General features: G+C 42.7%; 1 protein-coding gene across 1 annotated transcript in view; it reads left to right on the top strand.

Annotated features, from left to right (window-relative positions):
* LOC110491224 (calpain-2 catalytic subunit) overlaps positions 1–21,125 on the top strand; it is a 32,278-nt gene that overhangs the window by 9,741 nt on the left and 1,412 nt on the right. Inside the window, exons 6-22 of the mRNA XM_036945994.2 lie at positions 244–412; positions 488–571; positions 950–1,035; positions 1,650–1,724; positions 8,164–8,324; positions 9,094–9,263; positions 10,862–10,873; positions 11,139–11,231; positions 11,491–11,609; positions 14,342–14,378; positions 14,524–14,589; positions 14,747–14,804; positions 14,922–14,986; positions 18,073–18,141; positions 18,500–18,578; positions 19,394–19,510; positions 20,362–20,420. Coding sequence (XP_036801889.2) covers positions 244–412; positions 488–571; positions 950–1,035; positions 1,650–1,724; positions 8,164–8,324; positions 9,094–9,263; positions 10,862–10,873; positions 11,139–11,231; positions 11,491–11,609; positions 14,342–14,378; positions 14,524–14,589; positions 14,747–14,804; positions 14,922–14,986; positions 18,073–18,141; positions 18,500–18,578; positions 19,394–19,510; positions 20,362–20,420 — 1,519 coding nt within the window. The remainder of the gene's footprint in view (positions 1–243; positions 413–487; positions 572–949; positions 1,036–1,649; positions 1,725–8,163; positions 8,325–9,093; positions 9,264–10,861; positions 10,874–11,138; positions 11,232–11,490; positions 11,610–14,341; positions 14,379–14,523; positions 14,590–14,746; positions 14,805–14,921; positions 14,987–18,072; positions 18,142–18,499; positions 18,579–19,393; positions 19,511–20,361; positions 20,421–21,125) is intronic.

The following is a 21,125-nucleotide window of genomic DNA, read 5'->3' as shown; positions in this document are numbered from 1 at the left end:
GAATAAATAATGATGAGACACAAATATCAAAAAGTGGTGTAATTTCTAAACTGTTCACCTGATATGGATGAAAATACCCTCAAATTCAAGCTGACAGTCTATACTTTAACCTCATAGTCGTTATATATTTTCCAATCCAAGGTGCTGGAATGCAGAGCCAAAACAACAACACACTTGTCACTGTCCCAACGCTTGTTGGACCTCACTGTGTCACTGAATATATTGTCTGTCTCTCTGTCTCAGGGTGAATGGATGCTATGAGTCTCTGTCAGGTGGCTCCACCATCGAGGGGTTTGAGGACTTCACAGGAGGGATAGCAGAGATGTACCAGTTGGACAAAGCTCCTCCTCACCTCTTCAAGATCATGGAGAAGGCTCTGGGCCTGGGCTCTCTACTGGGCTGTTCCATTGATGTAGGTCGGACTTAGATATTTAAATGGATTGATTGATTGATTTAGATACTAACATCACAATTGTTTATTTTTTAGATCACCAATTCTTATGAGACAGAGGCAGTGACAGCTCTTAAACTGGTGAAGGGACACGCATACTCTGTCACCGGTGCTGAAGAGGTAAAGTACCTACATATCACAGTGTCCACACTGTACCAGCACCATTTACCCCAGGTTCACCTATATTTCTGATGGGCTCTAACCCCAGGTTCACCTGTATTTCTGATGGGCACTAGCCCCAGGTTCATCTGTCTTTCTGATGGGCTCTAACCCCAGGTTCATCTGTCTTTCTGATGGGCTCTAACCCCAGGTTCATCTGTCTTTCTGATGGGCTCTAACCCCAGGTTCATCTGTCTTTCTGAATGGCACTTCTACCTTTAATGTCTTCCCTTGACTGTCCTACCCTTTCAATAAAACCGCAAACATATGGTGGAAAAACACAGTACTGAGTGTGTTAAATAAGACCACGGGCCTAAGTGAGTCCTGTTCTCAATCCAGGTCCATCTCCATGGAGACCCGGTCCAGCTGATTCGCATCAGGAACCCCTGGGGACAGGTGGAGTGGACTGGGCCCTGGAGTGATGGGTGAGGGAATGATCATGACTTCCAAGCAGCACACTGAAACAGACTACAAGACCAACAAGCGCTACAGCCTGGTCCCAGATCTGTTTGTGCTGTCTTGTCAACTTCAATGCTCATTGTCACCAAAGGAGTTGGCAAGACAGCACAAAGAGGTCTGGTACCAGGCTACGATATGCCCACTGTGTCCACAAGGAAGATCTACACCAAACAATATTGAGAGTGGAAAACTGCCCTACCAAGCACAAAGGCAGTAATGGCTAAATTGGTCCAAAATGAGTTAATGTCATTTTTGCTACATTCTTTACATTCATACATGTTGAATCACGTGGACAAGTGTCCTGCCTCTATTGTATTGTGTTTAGGAGAAAATGGAGGTCAGGTTAGCAGTAACTGGATAAGGTTACTGTGAAACTAAGGTAAATAAAAAACATTTTTCTCAGTTCCACGCTATGAGCAGTTACTGCCGTTTTGCTTGGTAGTGTAGAATATCTCTGCTTACTGCACAGACCATGATCACCTGTAAAACCTCCCTCCACTATTACCATGATCACCTGTAACCCGCCCCCCCCCCCCCCCCCACCCACTATTTACACTGACTGCTGGATCCCTTTGATCAGTTCTAGTGAATGGAAATATGTCCGTCCCGATGAGAAGCTGAAGCTGGATCATGTTGCTGAGGATGGGGAGTTCTGGTAAGTCGGCCACTGCCCCTTGGGCACTGTGTCATTAAGAGTTTTCCTTCTCATAAGTGATGGTCCTGTGTCATTAAGAGTTTTCCTTCTCATAAGTGATGGTCCTGTGTCATTAAGAGTTTTCCTTCTCATAAGTGATTGCACTGTGTCATTAAGAGTTTTCCTTCTCATAAGTGATGGCACTGTGTCATTAAGAGTTTTCCTTCTCATAAGTGATGGCACTGTGTCATTAAGAGTTTTCCTTCTCATAAGTGACGGCACTGTGTCATTAAGAGTTTTCCTTCTCATAAGTGATGGCACTGTGTCATTAAGAGTTGTCCTTCTCATAAGTGATGGCACTGTGTCATTAAGAGTTGTCCTTCTCATAAGTGATGGCACTGTGTCATTAAGAGTTTTCCTTCTCATAATTGATGGCACTGTGTAATTAAGAGTTTTCCTTCTCATAAGTGATTGCACTGTGTCATTAAGAGTTTTCCTTCTCATAAGTGATGGCACTGTGTCATTAAGAGTTTTCCTTCTCATAAGTGATGGCACTGTGTCATTAAGAGTTTTCCTTCTCATAAGTAATGGCACTGTGTCATTAAGAGTTTTCCTTCTCATAAGTGATGGCACTGTGTCATTAAGAGTTTTCCTTCTCATAAGTGATGGCACTGTGTCATTAAGAGTTTTCCTTCTCATAAGTGATGGCACTGTGTCATTAAGAGTTGTCCTTCTCATAAGTGATGGCACTGTGTCATTAAGAGTTTTCCTTCTCATAATTGATGGCACTGTGTCATTAAGAGTTTTCCTTCTCATAAGTGATGGCACTGTGTCATTAAGAGTTTTCCTTCTCATAAGTGATGGCACTGTGTCATTAAGAGTTTTCCTTCTCATAAGTGATGGCACTGTGTCATTATGAGTTTTCCTTCTCATAAGTAATGGCACTGTGTCATTAAGAGTTTTCCTTCTCATAAGTGATGGCACTGTGTCATTAAGAGTTTTCCTTCTCATAAGTGATGGTACTGTGTCATTAAGAGTTGTCCTTCTCATAAGTGATGGCACTGTGTCATTAAGAGTTTTCCTTCTCATAAGTGATGGCACTGTGTCATTAAGAGTTGTCCTTCTCATAAGTGATGGCACTGTGTCATTAAGAGTTTTCCTTCTCATAAGTGATGGCACTGTGTCATTAAGAGTTTTCCTTCTCATAAGTGATGGCACTGTGTCATTAAGAGTTTTCCTTCTCATAAGTGATGGCACTGTGTCATTAAGAGTTTTCCTTCTCATAAGTGATGGCACTGTGTCATTAAGAGTTTTCCTTCTCATAGTGATGGCACTGTGTCATTAAGAGTTTTCCTTCTCATAAGTGATGGCACTGTGTCATTAAGAGTTGTCCTTCTCATAAGTGATGGCACTGTGTCATTAAGAGTTTTCCTTCTCATAAGTGATGGCACTGTGCCATTAAGAGTTGTCCTTCTCATAAGTGATGGTACTGTGTCATTAAGAGTTTTCCTTCTCATAAGTGATGGCACTGTGTCATTAACCTCTTGCACTTAGCCATCCCGGATCCGGGATCGTGAATACAGCCTCAAGCTCATTACCATAACGCAACGTTAACTATTCATGAAAATCGCAAATTAAATGAAATAAATATGCTAGCTCTCAAGCTTAGCCGTTTGTTAACAACACTGTCATCTCAGATTTTCAAAATATGCTTCTCAACCATAGGAAAACAATCATTTGTGTAACAGTAGCTAGCTAGCGTAGCATTTAGCGTTAGCATTAGCGTTAGCATTCAGAAGGCTACATTTTCACAAAAACCAGAAAAGCATTCAAATAAAATCATTTACTTTTGAAGAACTTCAGATGTTTTCAATGAGGAGACTCTGTTAGATAGCAAATGTTCAGTTTTTCCTGAAAGATTATTTGTTTAGGAGAAATCGCTCCGTTTGGTGCGTCACGTTTGGCTACCAAAAAACCCCGAAAATCCAGTCATCAAAACGCCAAACATTTTTCCAAATTAACTCCATGATATTGACTGAAACATGGCAAACGTTGTTTAGAACCAATCCTCAAGGTGTTTTTCCACATATCTCTTCGATGATATATCGTTCGTGAAAGTGTGCTTTCTGTCCTGAATCCCAGGAGAAAATGCCCGCAACTGAAGATTACGCACCAATTTAGACAAAGGACACCTGGCGGACCCCTGGAAAATGTAGTCTCTTATGGCCAATCTTCCAATGATATGCCTACAAATACGTCACAATGCTGCAGACATCTTGAAGAAACGACAGAAAGCACAGGCTCGTTCCTGGTGCATTCACAGCCATATAAGGAGACATTGGAAAACAGAGCTTCAGAAATTCTGCTCATTTCCTGTTTGAAGTTTCATCTTGGTTTCGCCTGTAGCATGAGTTCTGTGGCACTCACAGATAATATCAGTTTTGGAAACGTTAGACTGTTTTCTTTCCAAAGCTGTCAATTATATGCATAGTCGAGCATCTTTTCGTGACAAAATATTGCGCTTAAAACGGGCACGTTTGTTGTGAAGTACATGTTCATCCTCGATCAAGAAAATAAAATCTAGCTACTTACTATGTTCTATCTCAGACTCTGCTGGTGATCCGTCTAAATGTTGTACAACATTTAATGCACTGAAGCGTAGAATGTCCTCTCCTTCCCTGCATAAGAAAGTTATGTCAGACTCTGGCATGATTACTGAGACATGTAAGATAAGTGATGCTCTGGATCAACGTTTGATCTCGGAAGGCTTTTTGTCAAAATGAAACGGTGGTTTAATAAACCGAGTGCCTGTCCCTCTCCTAGACTCTTAGTTGTTTCGATGGAAGTTCAACCTTCTAGTGAATCTTTGTTTTCATTTCAACAACATTCTACTTGTTATGTTCTAACAGAATACAGCGGGTGTAACGTTCTAAGAACGTTAAAGAACTAAGGTCAGAAGGTGACACCGGGGCTGATTTGCTTGATCCCTTCTTGCTGCAGCTTTCTGCTCTTGTGATTGCAGAATCTTCCTGCACTTGTGGTTGCAGAATCTTCCTGCTCTTGTGATTGCAGAATCTTCCTCCTCTTGTGATTGCAGAATCTTTCTGCTCTTGTGATTGCAGAATCTTCCTGCTCTTGTGATTCCAGAATCTTTCTGCTCTTGTGATTGCAGAATCTTCCTGCTCTTGTGATTCCAGAATCTTTCTGCTCTTGTGATTGCAGAATCTTTCTGCTCTTGTGATTCCAGAATCTTTCTGCTCTTGTGATTCCAGAATCTTCCTGCTCTTGTGATTCCAGAATCTTTCTGCTTTTGTGATTGCAGAATCTTCCTTCTCTTGTGATTCCAGAATCTTTCTGCTCTTGTGATTGCAGAATCTTTCTGCTCTTGTGATTCCAGAATCTTTCTGCTCTTGTGATTGCAGAATCTTCCTGCTCTTGTGATTCCAGAATCTTTCTGCTCTTGTGATTCCAGAATCTTTCTGCTCTTGTGATTGCAGAATCTTCCTGCTCTTGTGATTGCAGAATCTTCCTGCTCTTGTGATTCCAGAATCTTTCTGCTCTTGTGATTCCAGAATCTTCCTGCTCTTGTGATTGCAGAATCTTCCTGCTCTTGTGATTGCAGAATCTTCATGCTCTTGTGATTGCGGAATCTTTCTGCTCTTGTGATTGCAGAATCTTCCTGCTCTTGTGATTGCAGAATCTTCCTGCTCTTGTGATTGCAGAATCTTCCTGCTCTTGTGATTGCAGAATCTTCCTGCTCTTGTGATTGCAGAATCTTTCTGCTCTTGTGATTGCGGAATCTTCCTGCTCTTGTGATTGTAGAATCTTCCTGCTCTTGTGATTGTAGAATCTTTCTGCTCTTGTGATTGTAGAATCTTTCTGCTCTTGTGATTCCAGAATCTTCCTGCTCTTGTGATTGCAGAATCTTTCTGCTCTTGTGATTGTAGAATCTTTCTGCTCTTGTGATTCCAGAATCTTCCTGCTCTTGTGATTCCAGAATCTTCCTGCTCTTGTGATTCCAGAATCTTTCTGCTCTTGTGACTGCAGAATCTTTAACACAAATGTTTTACATTACAATGGTTTCTGGAACCATCGTCAGGGTCTGGAAGGCAGCCCATATACTGCTCCTTCACAAAGGTGGTGACCCCTGTGACCTAAATAATTGTATAAATAGTACACTTAGATCCTTTTTTAACTTAAATGTATACTAAGTAGTACACTACTTTAGACCAGGGTCTATAGGGTAGTAGTGCTCTACTTTAGACCAGGGTCTATAGGGGAGTAGTACACTACTTTAGACCAGGGTCTATAGGGTAGTAGTGCACTACTTTAGACCAGGGTCTATAGGGTAGTAGTGCACTACTTTAGACCAGGGTCTATAGGGTAGTAGTACACTACTTTAGACCAGGGTCTATAGGGTAGTAGTGCACTACTTTAGACCAGGAGATCCCTTCAATCGCCATCCAGTTAGATGAATCTGCTTTTAGTTGTTTTACGCATCTCCTGTGGAATGATCTCCAAAACGCCTTAAAGTTGCTAGAGTTGGTATTTGTTTCATATGACTGTGTTTGCTTTTCATGGATAGTGTAATTGGTGTGTGTATATATATTATTATAGATATATATGTATAGTGTAATTGGTGTGTATAGAGATAGGCTAGGTATTGTCTAATTGATGTGTAGATAGATACTGTATGTATAGTGTAATTGGTGTGCATAGAGATAGGCTAGGTATTGTCTAATTGATGTGTAGATAGATACTGTATGTATAGTGTAATTGGTGTGCATAGAGATAGGCTAGGTATTGTCTAATTGATGTGTAGATAGATACTGTATGTATAGTGTAATTGATGTGTGTACATATAATATTATATATGTATAGTGTAATTGGTGTGTATAGAGATAGGCTAGGTATTGTCTAATTGATGTGTAGATAGATACTGTATGTATAGTGTCATTGGTGTGTATAGAGATAGGCTAGGTATTGTCTAATTGATGTGTAGATAGATACTGTATGTATAGTGTCATTGATGTGTGTATATATAATATTATATATGTATAGTGTAATTGATGTGTATAGTGTCATTTGATCGGTATATAGATAGGCTATATATAGTGTAATTGATGTGTATAGTGTCATTTGATCGGTATATAGATAGGCTATATATAGTGTATATGATGTGTATGTAGATATGCATGCAGGGCTCCTCTGCAAAAGAGACCCGGGGCCTCAGCTTGACTTCCTCATTTAGCAGACACTCTTATCCAGAGAGACTTACAGAAGTGAATGAATACATTTTCCACACTGGTCCCCCCATGGGAATTGAACCCAGAACCCTGGCGTTGCAAGCACCACGCTCTACCAACTGAGCCACATAAAACACTTAAACATGTAAGACAACCACAGGTGCTGTTTCAGAGGAATAGAACTACTGATGTAGGATCTTAATTTGAGCCAGCCTGCTACGGCAGGAAAATAATCCTACGGCAACAGGAAATGTGAATTATAATAACGGTGGGGTAGGGCTTGATATATTTTACTTAGGGCAATTCAACTCGGACATTTCAAAGCGGGAAATTAAAAACTTTAGAAGCCTTTTTAAACCTAGAAAATACTACACGTTTGTATTTCCTTCCTCGCAGGAAGATTCCTGCATCAACAGGATGATCAAATTAAGATACGGCATCTGTAGAAAAGCCAAAATTACAACCACAATTGGTTGCTAATTGGCATTAAAATCAGGCACTTGTGTGAGTTTGAAAGTTAAAAAGCCTCTATTGTGCGGGCTAAGTCATTATTAAAATTCACCGACACGTATCGGCTAACGCGTTCATCAGCGTGTCTGCTGATGCTGAAGTGTTTCCCACCAGAATCTCCAGGATGTTCGACTCAGACATTTGTGAGGCAGTTCTTAGCTGTTGGCATCCCCAACTTATTTCACTGTTGTTTGAAGTGAAACCATGGTCTGCACAGTGTTTACGTCTGGTTCATCCAGACTCTGTCTCTCTGTCTCTCTGTCTCTGTCTCTCTCTCTTGCTCTCTCTGTCTCTCTCTCTCTCTTTCTCTCTCTCTCTCTCTACCCCTGTCTCTCTGTCTCTCTGTCTCTCTGTCTCTCTCTCTCTCTTTCTCTCTTTCTCTCTGTCTCTCTGTCTCTCTCTCTCTCTCTGTCTCTCTGTCTCTCTGTCTCTCTCTCTGTCTCTCTCTCTCTCGCTGTCTGTCTCTCTCTCTCTCTCTCTGTCTCTCTGTCTCTCTCTCTCTCTCTCTTTCTCTCTGTCTCTCTGTCTCTCTGTCTCTCTCTGTCTCTCTGTCTCTCTGTCTCTCTGTCTCTCTGTCTCTCTCTCTCTCTCTCTTTCTCTCTGTCTCTCTGTCTCTCTGTCTCTGTCTCTCTCTTTCTCTCTGTCTCTCTGTCTCTTTCTCTGTCTCTCTGTCTCTCTATACCTCTGTCTCTCTGTCTCTCCAGGATGTCCTATTCAGACTTTATACGTCAGTTCTCCAAGCTGGAGATCTGTAACCTGACTCCGGACACCCTGGCCAGTGACGAGGTGGGCCGCTGGAACAACTACCAGTATAAAGGCATGTGGAGGGTAGGGTCTACCGCTGGAGGCTGCAGGAACCATCCAGGTACATCCAACAAGTCTGAATAGTTTAAAGGAGAAGTTGTTGACCGTCTGTAGATAAAAGCCATGTTATTAAAGCTTCTGAAGGAGACATTTGTTTTGCGATTTCACTTGACTTGACTTCCTCGTTCTGCATTATCAGGGGGCTCGAAATAAACATGAACAAAATCTAAAAAAAAAACACCCAAATATACTGGAACAAAAATACAAACGCAGCGTGCGACAATTTAATCGATTTTACATTTCATATAAAGGAAATCAGTCATTTAAAATGAATTCCTTAGGCCCTAATCTATGGATTTCACATGACTGGGAGTACAGGTACGAATCTGTCTGTTGGTCACAGATACCTTGTAAAAAAAACTAGTCAGTATCTGGTGTGACCATTTTGCCTCATACTCCTTCGCATAGAGTTGCTCTGGCTGTTGATTGTGACCTGTGGAATGTTGTCCCACTCCTCTTCAACGGCTGTGTGAAGTTGCTGGATATTGGTGGGAGAACAGCACAGCTGGTCCGGTGGAATCATACAAAATGACTGATTTCCTTATAAGATCTGTAACTCATTCAAATCTATTTAATTGTTGCGCTCTGCGTTTATATTTTTTTGTTCAGTATATTTGAGTGTTTTTTTTGGAGATTTTGTTCATGTTTATTTTCGAGCCCCCATATTACAGGAGTATGAGAGAGTCTTTCACTGGTTGGGTTAAATTTTGATGTATCCTAGATACCCTTAAACGAGGCACTGATTTCCCCCCCGCGTGGTTTCCTTCCAGCCACGTTCTGCTCCAACCCCCAGTTTCTGTTGTGTCTGGAGGATGTGGACGATGATCCTCTGGATGATGTGGATGGCTGCACCTTCCTGGTGGGCCTGATGCAGAAAGACGGACGGCGCAACCGCCAGATGGGAGAAGAGCTCAGTGCCGTCGGGTTCGCCATCTATGCCGTGTGTATATTACACCAATGTTTCCTAATTAGGGCCCTCGCTCCCAATGAGGCATAGATATAGCCAATCAACTGTTCTGCTCCATCGTACTCTGTTCTGTTAATATCAAATCCAAATAAAATCCAATTGTATTTGTCACAGGCGCCCGAATACAACAGGTGTAGACCTCACAGTGAGGAGGCAGGTAGCCTAGTGGTTAGAGTGTTTGGAGTAACCCGAAAGGTTGCAAGATCGAACCCCCGAGCTGACAAAGTAAAAATCGGTAGTTCTGCCCCTGAACAAGGCAGTTAACCCACTGTTCCTAGGCTGTCATTGTAAATAAGAATTTGTTCTTAACTGACTTGCCTAGTTAAATAAAGGTACAATAAAAAATGTGAAATGCTTACTTACAAGCCCTTAACCAACAATGCAGTTTTAAGAAAAATAAGTGTTAAGTAAAAAATAGAAAATAAAAGTAACAAATAATTCAACAGCAGCAGTAAAATAAGAATGTGGAGGCTATATACAGGGTGTTACGGTACAGAGTCAATGTGGAGCCTATATACAGGGTGTTACGGTACAGAGTCAATGTGGAGGCTATATACAGGGTGTTACGGTACAGAGTCAATGTGGAGCCTATATACAGGGTGTTACGGTACAGAGTCAATGTGGAGGCTATATACAGGGTGTTACGGTACAGAGTCAATGTGGAGGCTATATACAGGGTGTTACGGTACAGAGTCAACGTGGAGCCTATATACAGGGTGTTACGGTACAGAGTCAATGTGGAGGCTATATACAGGGTATTACGGTACAGAGTCAATGTGGAGACTATATACAGGGTGTTACGGTACAGAGTCAATGTGGAGGCTATATACAGGGTGTTACGGTACAGAGTCAATGTGGAGCCTATATACAGGGTGTTACGGTACAGAGTCAATGTGGAGGCTATATACAGGGTGTTACGGTACAGAGTCAATGTGGAGGCTATATACAGGGTATTACGGTACAGAGTCAATGTGGAGGCTATATACAGGGTGTTACGGTACAGAGTCAATGTGGAGGCTATATACAGGGTATTACGGTACAGAGTCAATGTGGAGGCTATATACAGGGTGTTATGGTACAGAGTCAATGTGGAGGCTATATACAGGGTGTTACGGTACAGAGTCAATGTGGAGGCTATATACAGGGTGTTACGGTACAGAGTCAATGTGGAGGCTATATACAAGGGGTACCGGTACAGAGTCCATGTGGAGGCTATATACAGGGGGTACCAGTACAGAGTCAATGTGGAGGCTATATACAGGGTATTACGGTACAGAGTCAATGTGGAGGCTATATACAGGGTATTACGGTACAGAGTCCATGTGGAGGCTATATACAGGGGGTACCAGTACAGAGTCAATGTGGAGGCTATATACAGGGTATTACGGTACAGAGTCAATGTGGAGGCTATATACAGGGTATTACGGTACAGAGTCAATGTGTGGGGGCACCGGTTAGTTGAAGTAATTGAGGTAATATAATGGTAATATAATGGTAATATAATGTCAATATAATTCAACAGGATTCATCTACGTTGATTTACAACTCTTGTTCCTGCTTTTCTCTTACAGGTTCCTGATGAGGTTTGTGTTCATCAATCAAGTCATGCAAATAGATGAATCCAATTCAGTCTGTAATGAGGCCGCCTGCTCTGTGCATTATACAATATCCTATTTCTTTATCACTCCTGGTTGGTAAACCACGGTTGATTTATCTGTGTATCATTTTATCTAAACTGCCTATCAGTTTTCTATTCATATATTTTCACATCAATTGCCCCCATGATGAATGTTTGTCTGAGGACAATGGTAGCAATCTCTCTCTCTCCTTTTCCCTCCACTTCCTCAGTATAAGGGTCAATCTAACATCCACCTGGGACCAGACGTGCTGCTGAGACAGAAACACGTGGCCATGAGCAGCACCTTCATTAACACCAGAGAGGTAGGTCGGCTGCTTGTAAAGTGGGTTACAATTTTAATGACACCTTTTAATAAGAAAGAATGCTTTGATTTGAAGGAGCTTGAAGGGAACTTGGCTGAAGGGAACTTGGCTGAAGGGAACTTGGCTGAAGGGAATTTGGCTGAAGGGAACTTGGCTGAAGGGAACTTGGCTGAAGGGAACTTGGCTGAAGGGAACTTATCCTGAAACCTTATTCTACATTTGAACTTGAATTCTAGTTTGTTGTTTTGTTTTTCTGTAGGTGTGTGACCGTTTCTGCCTTCCCCCTGGGGAGTACGTCGTCATCCCCTCCACCTTCCAGCCTCACAAGAACGGCAGCTTCATCCTCAGAGTGTTCTCGGAGAAACACGCAGCCACCAGGTACGTACACCTCTAACCTCCTACACACCGTGGTCCTGTCTAGAAACAACTCCTAGTCCTTAACCTCCTACACACCATGGTCCTGTATAGAAACAACTCCTAGTCCTTAACTCCTACACACCATGGTCCTGTCTAGAAACAACTCCTAGACATTAATCTCCTACACACCATGGTCCTGTCTAGAAACAACTCCTAGTCCTTAATCTCCTACACACCATGGTCCTGTCTAGAAACAACTCCTAGTCCTTAACCTCCTACACACCATGGTCCTGTCTAGAAACAACTCCTAGTCCTTAATCTCCTACACACCATGGTCCTGTCTAGAAACAACTCCTAGTCATTAACCTCCTAGACACCATGGTCCTGTCTAGAAACAACTCCTACTCCTTAATATGGTCCTGTCTAGAAACAACTCCAAGTCCTTAACCTCCTACACACCATGGTCCTGTCTAGAAACAACTCCTAGTCCTTAATATGGTCCTGTCTAGAAACAACTCCTAGTCCTTAACCTCCTACACACCATGGTCCTGTCTAGAAACAACTCCTAGTCCTTAATATGGTCCTGTCTAGAAACAACTCCTAGTCATTAACCTCCTAGACACCATGGTCCTGTCTAGAAACAACTCCTAATCCTTAATATGGTCCTGTCTAGAAACAACTCCAAGTCCTTAACCTCCTACACACCGTGGTCCTGTCTAGAAACAACTCCTAGTCCTTAATATGGTCCTGTCTAGAAACAACTCCTAGTCCTATTATGATCCTGTCTAGAAACAATTCCTAGTCCTTAATATGATCCTGTCTAGAAACAATTCCTAGTCATTAACCCCTACATACCTTGGTCCTGTCTAGAAACAACTCCAAGTCATTAACCTCCTACACACGATGGTCCTGTCTAGAAACAATTCCTAGCCCTTAAAATGGTCCTGTCTAGAAACAACTCCTAGTCCTATTATGATCCTGTCTAGAAACAATTCCTAGTCCTTAATAGGATCCTGTCTAGAAACAATTCCTAGTCATTAACCCCTACATACCATGGTCCTGTCTAGAAACAACTCCTAGTCCTTAACCCCCTACACACCGTAGTCCTGTCTAGAAACAACTCCTAGTCCTTAATATGATCCTGTCTTGAAACAACTCCTAGTCCTTAATATGGTCCTGTCTAGAAACAACTCCTAGTCATTAACCTCCTACACACCATGGTCCTGTCTAGAAACAACTCCTAGTCCTTAATATGATCCTGTCTAGAAACAATTCCTAGTCCTTAACCTCCTAGACACTATGATCCTGTCTAGAAACAACTCCTAGTCCTTAATATGATCCTGTCTAGAAACAACTCCTGGCCCTTAACCTCCTAGACACTATGATCCTGTCTAGAAACAACTCCTAGTCCTTAAGAAACAACTCCTAGTCCTTAATATGATCCTGTCTAGAAACAACTCCTAGTCCTTAATATGATCCTGTCTTGAAACAACTACTAGTCCTTAATATGGTCCTGTCTAGAAACAACTCCTAGTCATTAACCTCCTACACACCATGGTCCTGTCTAGAAACAACTCCTAGTCCTTAATATGATCCTGTCTAGAAACAATTCCTAGTCCTTAACCTCCTAGACACTATGATCCTGTCTAGAAACAACTCCTAGTCCTTAATATGATCCTGTCTAGAAACAACTCCTGGCCCTTAACCTCCTAGACACTATGATCCTGTCTAGAAACAACTCCTAGTCCTTAAGAAACAACTCCTAGTCCTTAATATGATCCTGTCTAGAAACAACTCCTAGTCCTTAATATTATCCTGTCTAGAAACAACTCCTAGTCCTTAATATTATCCTGTTTAGAAGCATCTCCTAGTCCTTAATATGATCCTGTCTAGGAACAACTCCTAGTCCTTAATATGATCCTGTCTCGAAACAACTCCTAGTCCTTAATATGATCCTGTCTAGAAACAACTCCTAGTCCTTAATATGATCCTGTCTAGAAACAACTCCTAGTCCTTAATTTGATCCTGTCTAGAAACAACTCCTAGTCCTTAATATGGTCAAGTCTAGAAACAACTCCTTAAGGGGTTGGTCTGTGAAGTGCCTAGGGGAAGGGGCTATGGGGCTTTTCCATAAAGTGCCTAGGGGAACGGGATAAGGGGTTCTTTAATGAAGTGCCTAGGAGGAGGGGCTAAGGGGAAGGGCCTACAGGTTGTTTCTGGACAGGGCCAATATGTGCAGGATGTTGGTCATCACAATTTTGAACAGCTTGCAATGGATTCTGATAGCACTGTTCATCTACAAGCTTATACCCCCACCTAGTGGATAAAGAGTGTAACTAAAACAAACTGTATCTACTAGCTGATACCTCCACCTAGTGGATAAAGAGTGTAACTGGAACGAACTGTTTATCATCTAGCTGATACCTCCACCTAGTGGATAAAGAGTGTAACTGGAACGAACTGTTTATCATCTAGCTGATACCTCCACCTAGTGGATAAAAAGTGTTACTACATCAAACTATTTATCATCCCCAGCTAGGCAAGTCACTTAAGAACCAATACTTATTTTCAATGACGGCCTAGGAACAGTGGGTTAACTGCCTGCTCAGGGGCAGAACGACAGATTTGTACCTTGTCAGCTCGGGGATTTGAACTTGCAAACCTTCCGGTTACTAGTCCAACGCTCTAACCACTAGGCTACCCTGCCACCCCAGGGATAAAGAGTGTAACTGAAACAAACTGTGTTTTTCCAGTGAAATGGGCTCGGTGGCTGCTGAAGAGGTAAAGGAGGTAAGCTGTTGACCTACTCCTTAGTTGTTCCCTTATTTATTCCAGAGTCCATTGTTAATGTATTCAGAACGACTGTTTTCCTGACTGTCTTTTATGAGATAATATATCCAAAATATGCTCATTGATCAACATCTATTCTCTCCAGATTAAAGTGGCAGAGAAAGATGTGGATCCCAATTTCAAGCAAATGTTCAAGCAGATCGCCGGCAGTGTAAGTTCCCTCTGGTTTACATACAATAATGACCCGAGTTGACTGCTTTACATACAATAATGACCTGAGTTGACTGCTTTACACACAATAATGACCTGAGTTGACTGCTTTACACACAATATTGACCTGAGTTGACTGTGGTCTATTTCCCGAACAGGACGGAGAAGTGACTGTCTTCCAACTTGTTGAAATTCTGAACAAAGTTTTCGCTAAAAGTAAAGACATTTTCAATAACTTTCTAAATTATAATAATTATATATATATTATTGTACGTAACGAGCCTTAGAATGAATGTTATTTCAACTGAATTATTTTATCCCGATGGTTTCCAGGGGCCGACATCAAGACAGAAGGTTTTAGTCTTGAAACTGGACGACACATTGTCAGTCTTCTAGATGTATCCTTTACAGTTACAAAAACCATTGCCTTTTATGTCTATATCTTGATTTGACACCTTCACAGATATACTGCTCCATGCAGTTTTATAACCTGGTCCCAGATCTGTTTGTGCTGTCTAGCCAACTCCTATTGCCATTGGGTTCAATAAGACTAGCCTGGTCCCAGATCTGTTTGTGCTGTCAAGCCAACTCCTATTGCCATTGGTGTCAGTAAGACTGGTCCCAGATCTGTTTGTGCTGTCTAGCCAACTCCTATTGTCATTGGGTTCAATAAGACTAGCCTGGTCCCAGATCTGTTTTGTGCTGTCTAGCCAACTCATATTGCCATTGGTGTCAATAAGACTAGCCTGGTCCCAGATCTGTTTGTGCTGTCTAGCCAACTCCTATTGACATTGGTGTCAATAAGACTAGCCTGATCCCAGATCTGTTTTGTGCTGTCTAGCCAACTCCTATTACCATTGCTGTCAATAAGACTAGCCTGGTCCCAGATCTGTTTGTGTTATCTAGCCAACTCCTATTGCCATTGGTGTTAATAAGACTAGCCTGGTCCCAGAACTGTTTGTGCTGTCTAGCCAACTCCTATTGCCATTGGGTTCAATAAGACTAGCCTGGTCCCAGAACTGTTTGTGCTGTCTAGCCAACTCCTATTGCCATTGGGTTCAATAAGACTAGCCTGGTCCCAGATCTGTTTGTGCTGTCTAGCCAACTCCTATTGCCATTGGGTTCAATAAGACTAGCCTGGTCCCAGAACGGTTTGTGCTATCTAGCCAACTCCTATTGCCATTGGGTTCAATAAGACTAGCCTGGTCCCAGAACTGTTTGTGCTGTCTAGCCAACTCCTATTGCCATTGGGTTCAATAAGACTAGCCTGGTCCCAAAACTGTTTGTGCTGTCTAGCCAACTCCTATTGCCATTGGTGTCAATAAGACTAGCTTGGTCCCAGATCTGTTTGTGCTGTCTAGCCAACTCCTATTGTCATTGGTGTCAATAAGACTAGCCTGGTCCCAGATCTGTTTTGTGCTGTCTAGCCAACTCCTATTGCCATTGGTGTCAATAAGACTAGCCTGGTCCCAGATCTGTTTGTGCTGTCTAGCCAACTCCTATTGACATTGGTGTCAATAAGACTAGCCTGGTCCCAGATCTGTTTTGTGCTGTCTAGCCAACTCCTATTACCATTGCTGTCAATAAGACTAGCCTGGTCCCAGATCTGTTTGTGTTATCTAGCCAACTCCTATTGCCATTGGTGTTAATAAGACTAGCCTGGTCCCAGAACTGTTTGTGCTGTCTAGCCAACTCCTATTGCCATTGGGTTCAATAAGACTAGCCTGGTCCCAGAACTGTTTGTGCTGTCTAGCCAACTCCTATTGCCATTGGGTTCAATAAGACTAGCCTGGTCCCAGATCTGTTTGTGCTGTCTAGCCAACTCCTATTGCCATTGGGTTCAATAAGACTAGCCTGGTCCCAGAACGGTTTGTGCTATCTAGCCAACTCCTATTGCCATTGGGTTCAATAAGACTAGCCTGGTCCCAGAACTGTTTGTGCTGTCTAGCCAACTCCTATTGCCATTGGGTTCAATAAGACTAGCCTGGTCCCAAAACTGTTTGTGCTGTCTAGCCAACTCCTATTGCCATTGGTGTCAATAAGACTAGCCTGGTCCCAGATCTGTTTGTGCTGTCTAGCCAACTCCTATTGTCATTGGTGTCAATAAGACTAGCCTGGTCCCAGATCTGTTTTGTGCTGTCTAGCCAACTCCTATTGCCATTGGTGTCAATAAGACTAGCCTGGTCCCAGATCTGTTTGTGCTGTCTAGCCAACTCCTATTGACATTGGTGTCAATAAGACTAGCCTGGTCCCAGATCTGTTTTGTGCTGTCTAGCCAACTCCTATTGCCATTGCTGTCAATAAGACTAGCCTGGTCCCAGATCTGTTTGTGTTATCTAGCCAACTCCTATTGCCATTGGTGTTAATAAGACTAGCCTGGTCCCAGAACTGTTTGTGCTGTCTAGCCAACTCCTATTTCCATTGGGTTCAATAAGACTAGCCTGGTCCCAGAACTGTTTGTGCTGTCTAGCCAACTCCTATTGCCATTGGGTTCAATAAGACTAGCCTGGTCCCAGAACTGTTTGTGCTGTCTAGCCAACTCATATTGCCATTGGGTTCAATAAGACTAGCCTGGTCCCAGATCTGTTTGTGCTGTCTAGCCAACTCCTATTGCCATTGGGTTCAATAAGACTAGCCTGGTCCCAGATCTGTTTGTGCTGTCTAGCCAACTCCTATTGCCATTGGTGTCAATAAGACTAGCCTGGTCCCAGATCTGTTTGTGCTGTCTAGCCAACTCCTATTGTCATTGGTGTCAATAAGACTAGCCTGGTCCAAGATCTGTTTGTGCTGTCTAGCCAACTCCTATTGCCATTGGTGTCAATAAGACTAGCCTGGTCCCAGATCTGTTTGTGCTGTCTAGCCAACTCCTATTGCCATTGGTGTCAATAAGACTAGCCTGGTCCCAGATCTGTTTGTGCTGTCTAGCCAACTCCTATTGACATTGGTGTCAATAAGACTAGCCTGGTCCCAGATCTGTTTGTGCTGTCTAGCCAACTCCTATTGCCATTGGTGTCAATAAGACTAGCCTGGTCCCAGATCTGTTTGTGCTGTCTAGCCAACTCCTATTGCCATTGCTGTCAATAAGACTAGCCTGGTCCCAGATCTGTTTGTGCTGTCTAGCCAACTCCTGTTGCCATTGGTGTCAATAAGACTAGCCTGGTCCCAGATCTGTTTGTGCTGTCTAGCCAACTCCTATTGCCATTGGTGTCAATAAGACTAGCCTGGTCCCAGATCTGTTTGTGCTGTCTAGCCAACTCCTATTGCCATTGGTGTCAATAAGACTAGCCTGGTCCCAGATCTGTTTGTGCTGGACCAGGCTAAACATTTTCTACAAAGAGGGAGTAAATTGTTCAAATGATGCCTGATGTATATTTGAACCAATCAATATATACACGAGTCATGCCACACATAGTGAACACCCATTGACATCTGTTTGAGAACTTCCTGTACCTTTTAGGTTACAAACCTTGACATCTGTCTCCAGAAAGATGGAAATTCCAAGTTGGGACTGGTTGAATTCCACATGCTTTGGATGAAGATCCAGAAATACGTGGTATGAGTGTTGAAGGTGTTTTTGTTGTTGTTGTTACAGGTCTCACTGGATCATGTCTGATTGAGTTTACTAAATCATACTGTGATGAGTCTACTATTTACCCCTGGGTGAATCCTAACTTCCATTGACATCTATTAAACTACCATTGACATCTATTAAACTACCATTGACATCTATTAAACTACCATTGACATCTACTAAACTACCATTGACATCAGTGCATGACTAAGGGAAAATGTGACTAAATAGAAGTTCAGATGTAGGACCCCCCCCCCCCACCCCCCCTCAGTATGTATTAACTGTGTAATATATGTTTCTCTGTTCTGATTGGACATCATGCTGTGGTTGGTATCTTCAGGAAATTTTCAAGAGTTACGACTCAGACCGATCTGGAACTATGAGTTCACATGAGATGAGAGGTGCTCTGACAGAAGCAGGTAACACACACTTTTTTATTTGGGGGGGGGGGGGGGGTGATGCGGTGGCTGTAGGGGTTGTGGGGGTTGTGGGGGCCGCAGGGGGCTGCTGGAGCTGTGCGTCCTAAACCACTGCCCTCATGTGCAACTGATCATCATTTTCTTAAATCTTTCCAGGAACCCCCTGTAGACAGGCCAGGTACCCCCTGTAGAAAGGCAAGGTACCCCCTGTAGACAGGCCAGGAACCCCCTGTAGACAGGCCAGGTGCCCTCCTGTAGACGGGTCAGGTACCCCCTGTAGACAGGCCAGGTACCCCCTGTAGACGGGCCAGGAACCCCCTGTAGATAGGCCAGGCACCCCCTGTAGACGGGCCAGGTACCCCCTGTAAATAGGTCAGGAACCCCCTGTAGATAGGTCAGGGACCCCCTGTAGACGGGCCAGGTACCCTCTGTGGACGGGCCAGGTGCCCCCTGTAGGCAGGTCAGGTACCCCTTGTAAATAGACCAAGAACCCCCTGTAGATAGACCAGGTGCCCCCTGTAGATAGACCAAGAACCCCCTGTAGATAGACCAGGACCCCCCTGTAAATAGATCAGGAACCCACTGTAGATAGGTCAGGATCCCCCTGTAGATAGACCAGGAACCCCCTGTAGATAGACCAGGAACCCCCTGTAGATAGGTCATGAACCCCCTGTAGATAGGTCATGAACCCCCTGTAGATAGGTTGAGAACCATTGCTCTAGATGGTTACTGGGATGGTTACTGTATGTGGAATGTTATGTCCATATTAATATAATCTATTCATTGTATTTCTATGACCGTGTCCTTTTCCTCAGGCTTCCACATCAACAATGCAGTGCTGCAGGTCATAGTGAATCGTTATGCCAGCGCCCACTATGCCATCGACTTTCACTGTTTCGTGGACTGTCTCATCAGAGTTGAAATGCTCTTCAGTAAGTCAATTCAACAATAACACAACTCTTCCATCAACATTGGGATGCAAATAGAGAAAATAAGACTATGAATTTATTCTCCCGGCGGGGAAATTTCGGTTGTGGCTCTGTGAATACAAAACCCCCGCCATAATCAAGCAAAGATAAGGACATACAGTATACAGATAATACGTTTGTCTGTTGCTTCCGGAACATCCTGCAAATGTTTGGCATCCTGGAACATCCTGAAAAAGTTTGGTATCCTGGATCATCCTGCAAATGTTTGGCATCCTGGAACATCCTGAAAAAGTTTGGTATCCTGGAACATCCTGCAAAAGTTTGGCATCCTGCAAATGTTTGGCATCCTGGAACATCCTGCAAATGTTTGGCATCCTGGAATATCCTGAAAAAGTTTGGTATCCTGGAACATCCTGCAAATGTTTGGCATCCTGGAACACCCTGCAAATGTTTGGCATCCTGGAATATCCGGCAAATGTTTGGCATCCTGGAACATCCAGCAAATGTTTTGGCATCCTGGAACATCCGGCAAATGTTTGGTATCCTGGAACATCCTGCAAAAGTTTGGCATCCTGGAACATCCTGCAAATGTTTGGTATCCTGGAACATCCTGCAAATGTTTGGTATCCTGGAACATCCTGCACATGTTAGGCATCCTGATACATCTTGCAAATGTTTGGTATCCTGGAACATCCTCCAAACCGTAGATGATATAGGTCCTTGAACAGTACGTCTCAGCAGCACAATAACTTGTGCACAAGTTTTGACAGATTAGTTAATTGATTTGGTAATAGATCAATTCATTGAATATTGCATTGGATTAATAACCTCTTTCTGTTTTGAATCCCAACCAGAGATGTTTAAAACTCTGGATACCAACGCCTCTGGGAAGATTGAGTTGGATGTGTCCCAAGTAAGTACTTCTGTTAGTCTATTTCATTATATAGTACTGTGGTTTAACTCAATGTGTTGGTCACCATTGTGCATGGAAGGAGGAATTGTCTCGCTAAACTCAACTGTTTACAGTAACAGATAGTATTTGGGTGCTGGGTTCAAAAGGCTAAAGAAACCAACTGTAGTCACTGCCATATTGTTAATGGAACAAACTGCCATATTGTTAATGGAACAAACTGCCATATTGTTTATGGAACAAACTGCCATATTGTTAATGGAACAAACTGCCATATTGTTAAAGGAACAAACTGCCATATTGTTAAAGGAACAAACTGCCATATTGTTAAAGGAACAAACTGCCATATTGTTAAAGGAACAAACTGCCATATTGTTAAAGGAACAAACTGCCATATTGTTAATGGAACAAACTGCCATATTGTTAATGGAACAAACTGCCATATTGTTAAAGGAACAAACTGCCATATTGTTAATGGAACAAACTGCCATATTGTTAAAGGAACAAACTGCCATATTGTTAATGGAACAAACTGCCATATTGTTAATGGAACAAACTGCCATATTGTTAATGGAACAAACTGCCATATTGTTAATGGAACAAACTGCCATATTGTTAATGGAACAAACTGCCATATTGTTAATGGAACAAACTGCCATATTGTTAATGGAACAAACTGCCATATTGTTAATGGAACAAACTGCCATA

The sequence above is a fragment of the Oncorhynchus mykiss genome, chromosome 16 (assembly GCF_057628025.1).
Source record: "Oncorhynchus mykiss isolate SJ-2025 chromosome 16, ASM5762802v1, whole genome shotgun sequence".
In the NCBI taxonomy this organism is placed as follows: domain Eukaryota; kingdom Metazoa; phylum Chordata; class Actinopteri; order Salmoniformes; family Salmonidae; genus Oncorhynchus; species Oncorhynchus mykiss.
This window is presented reverse-complemented; position numbering and strand designations above follow the sequence as displayed.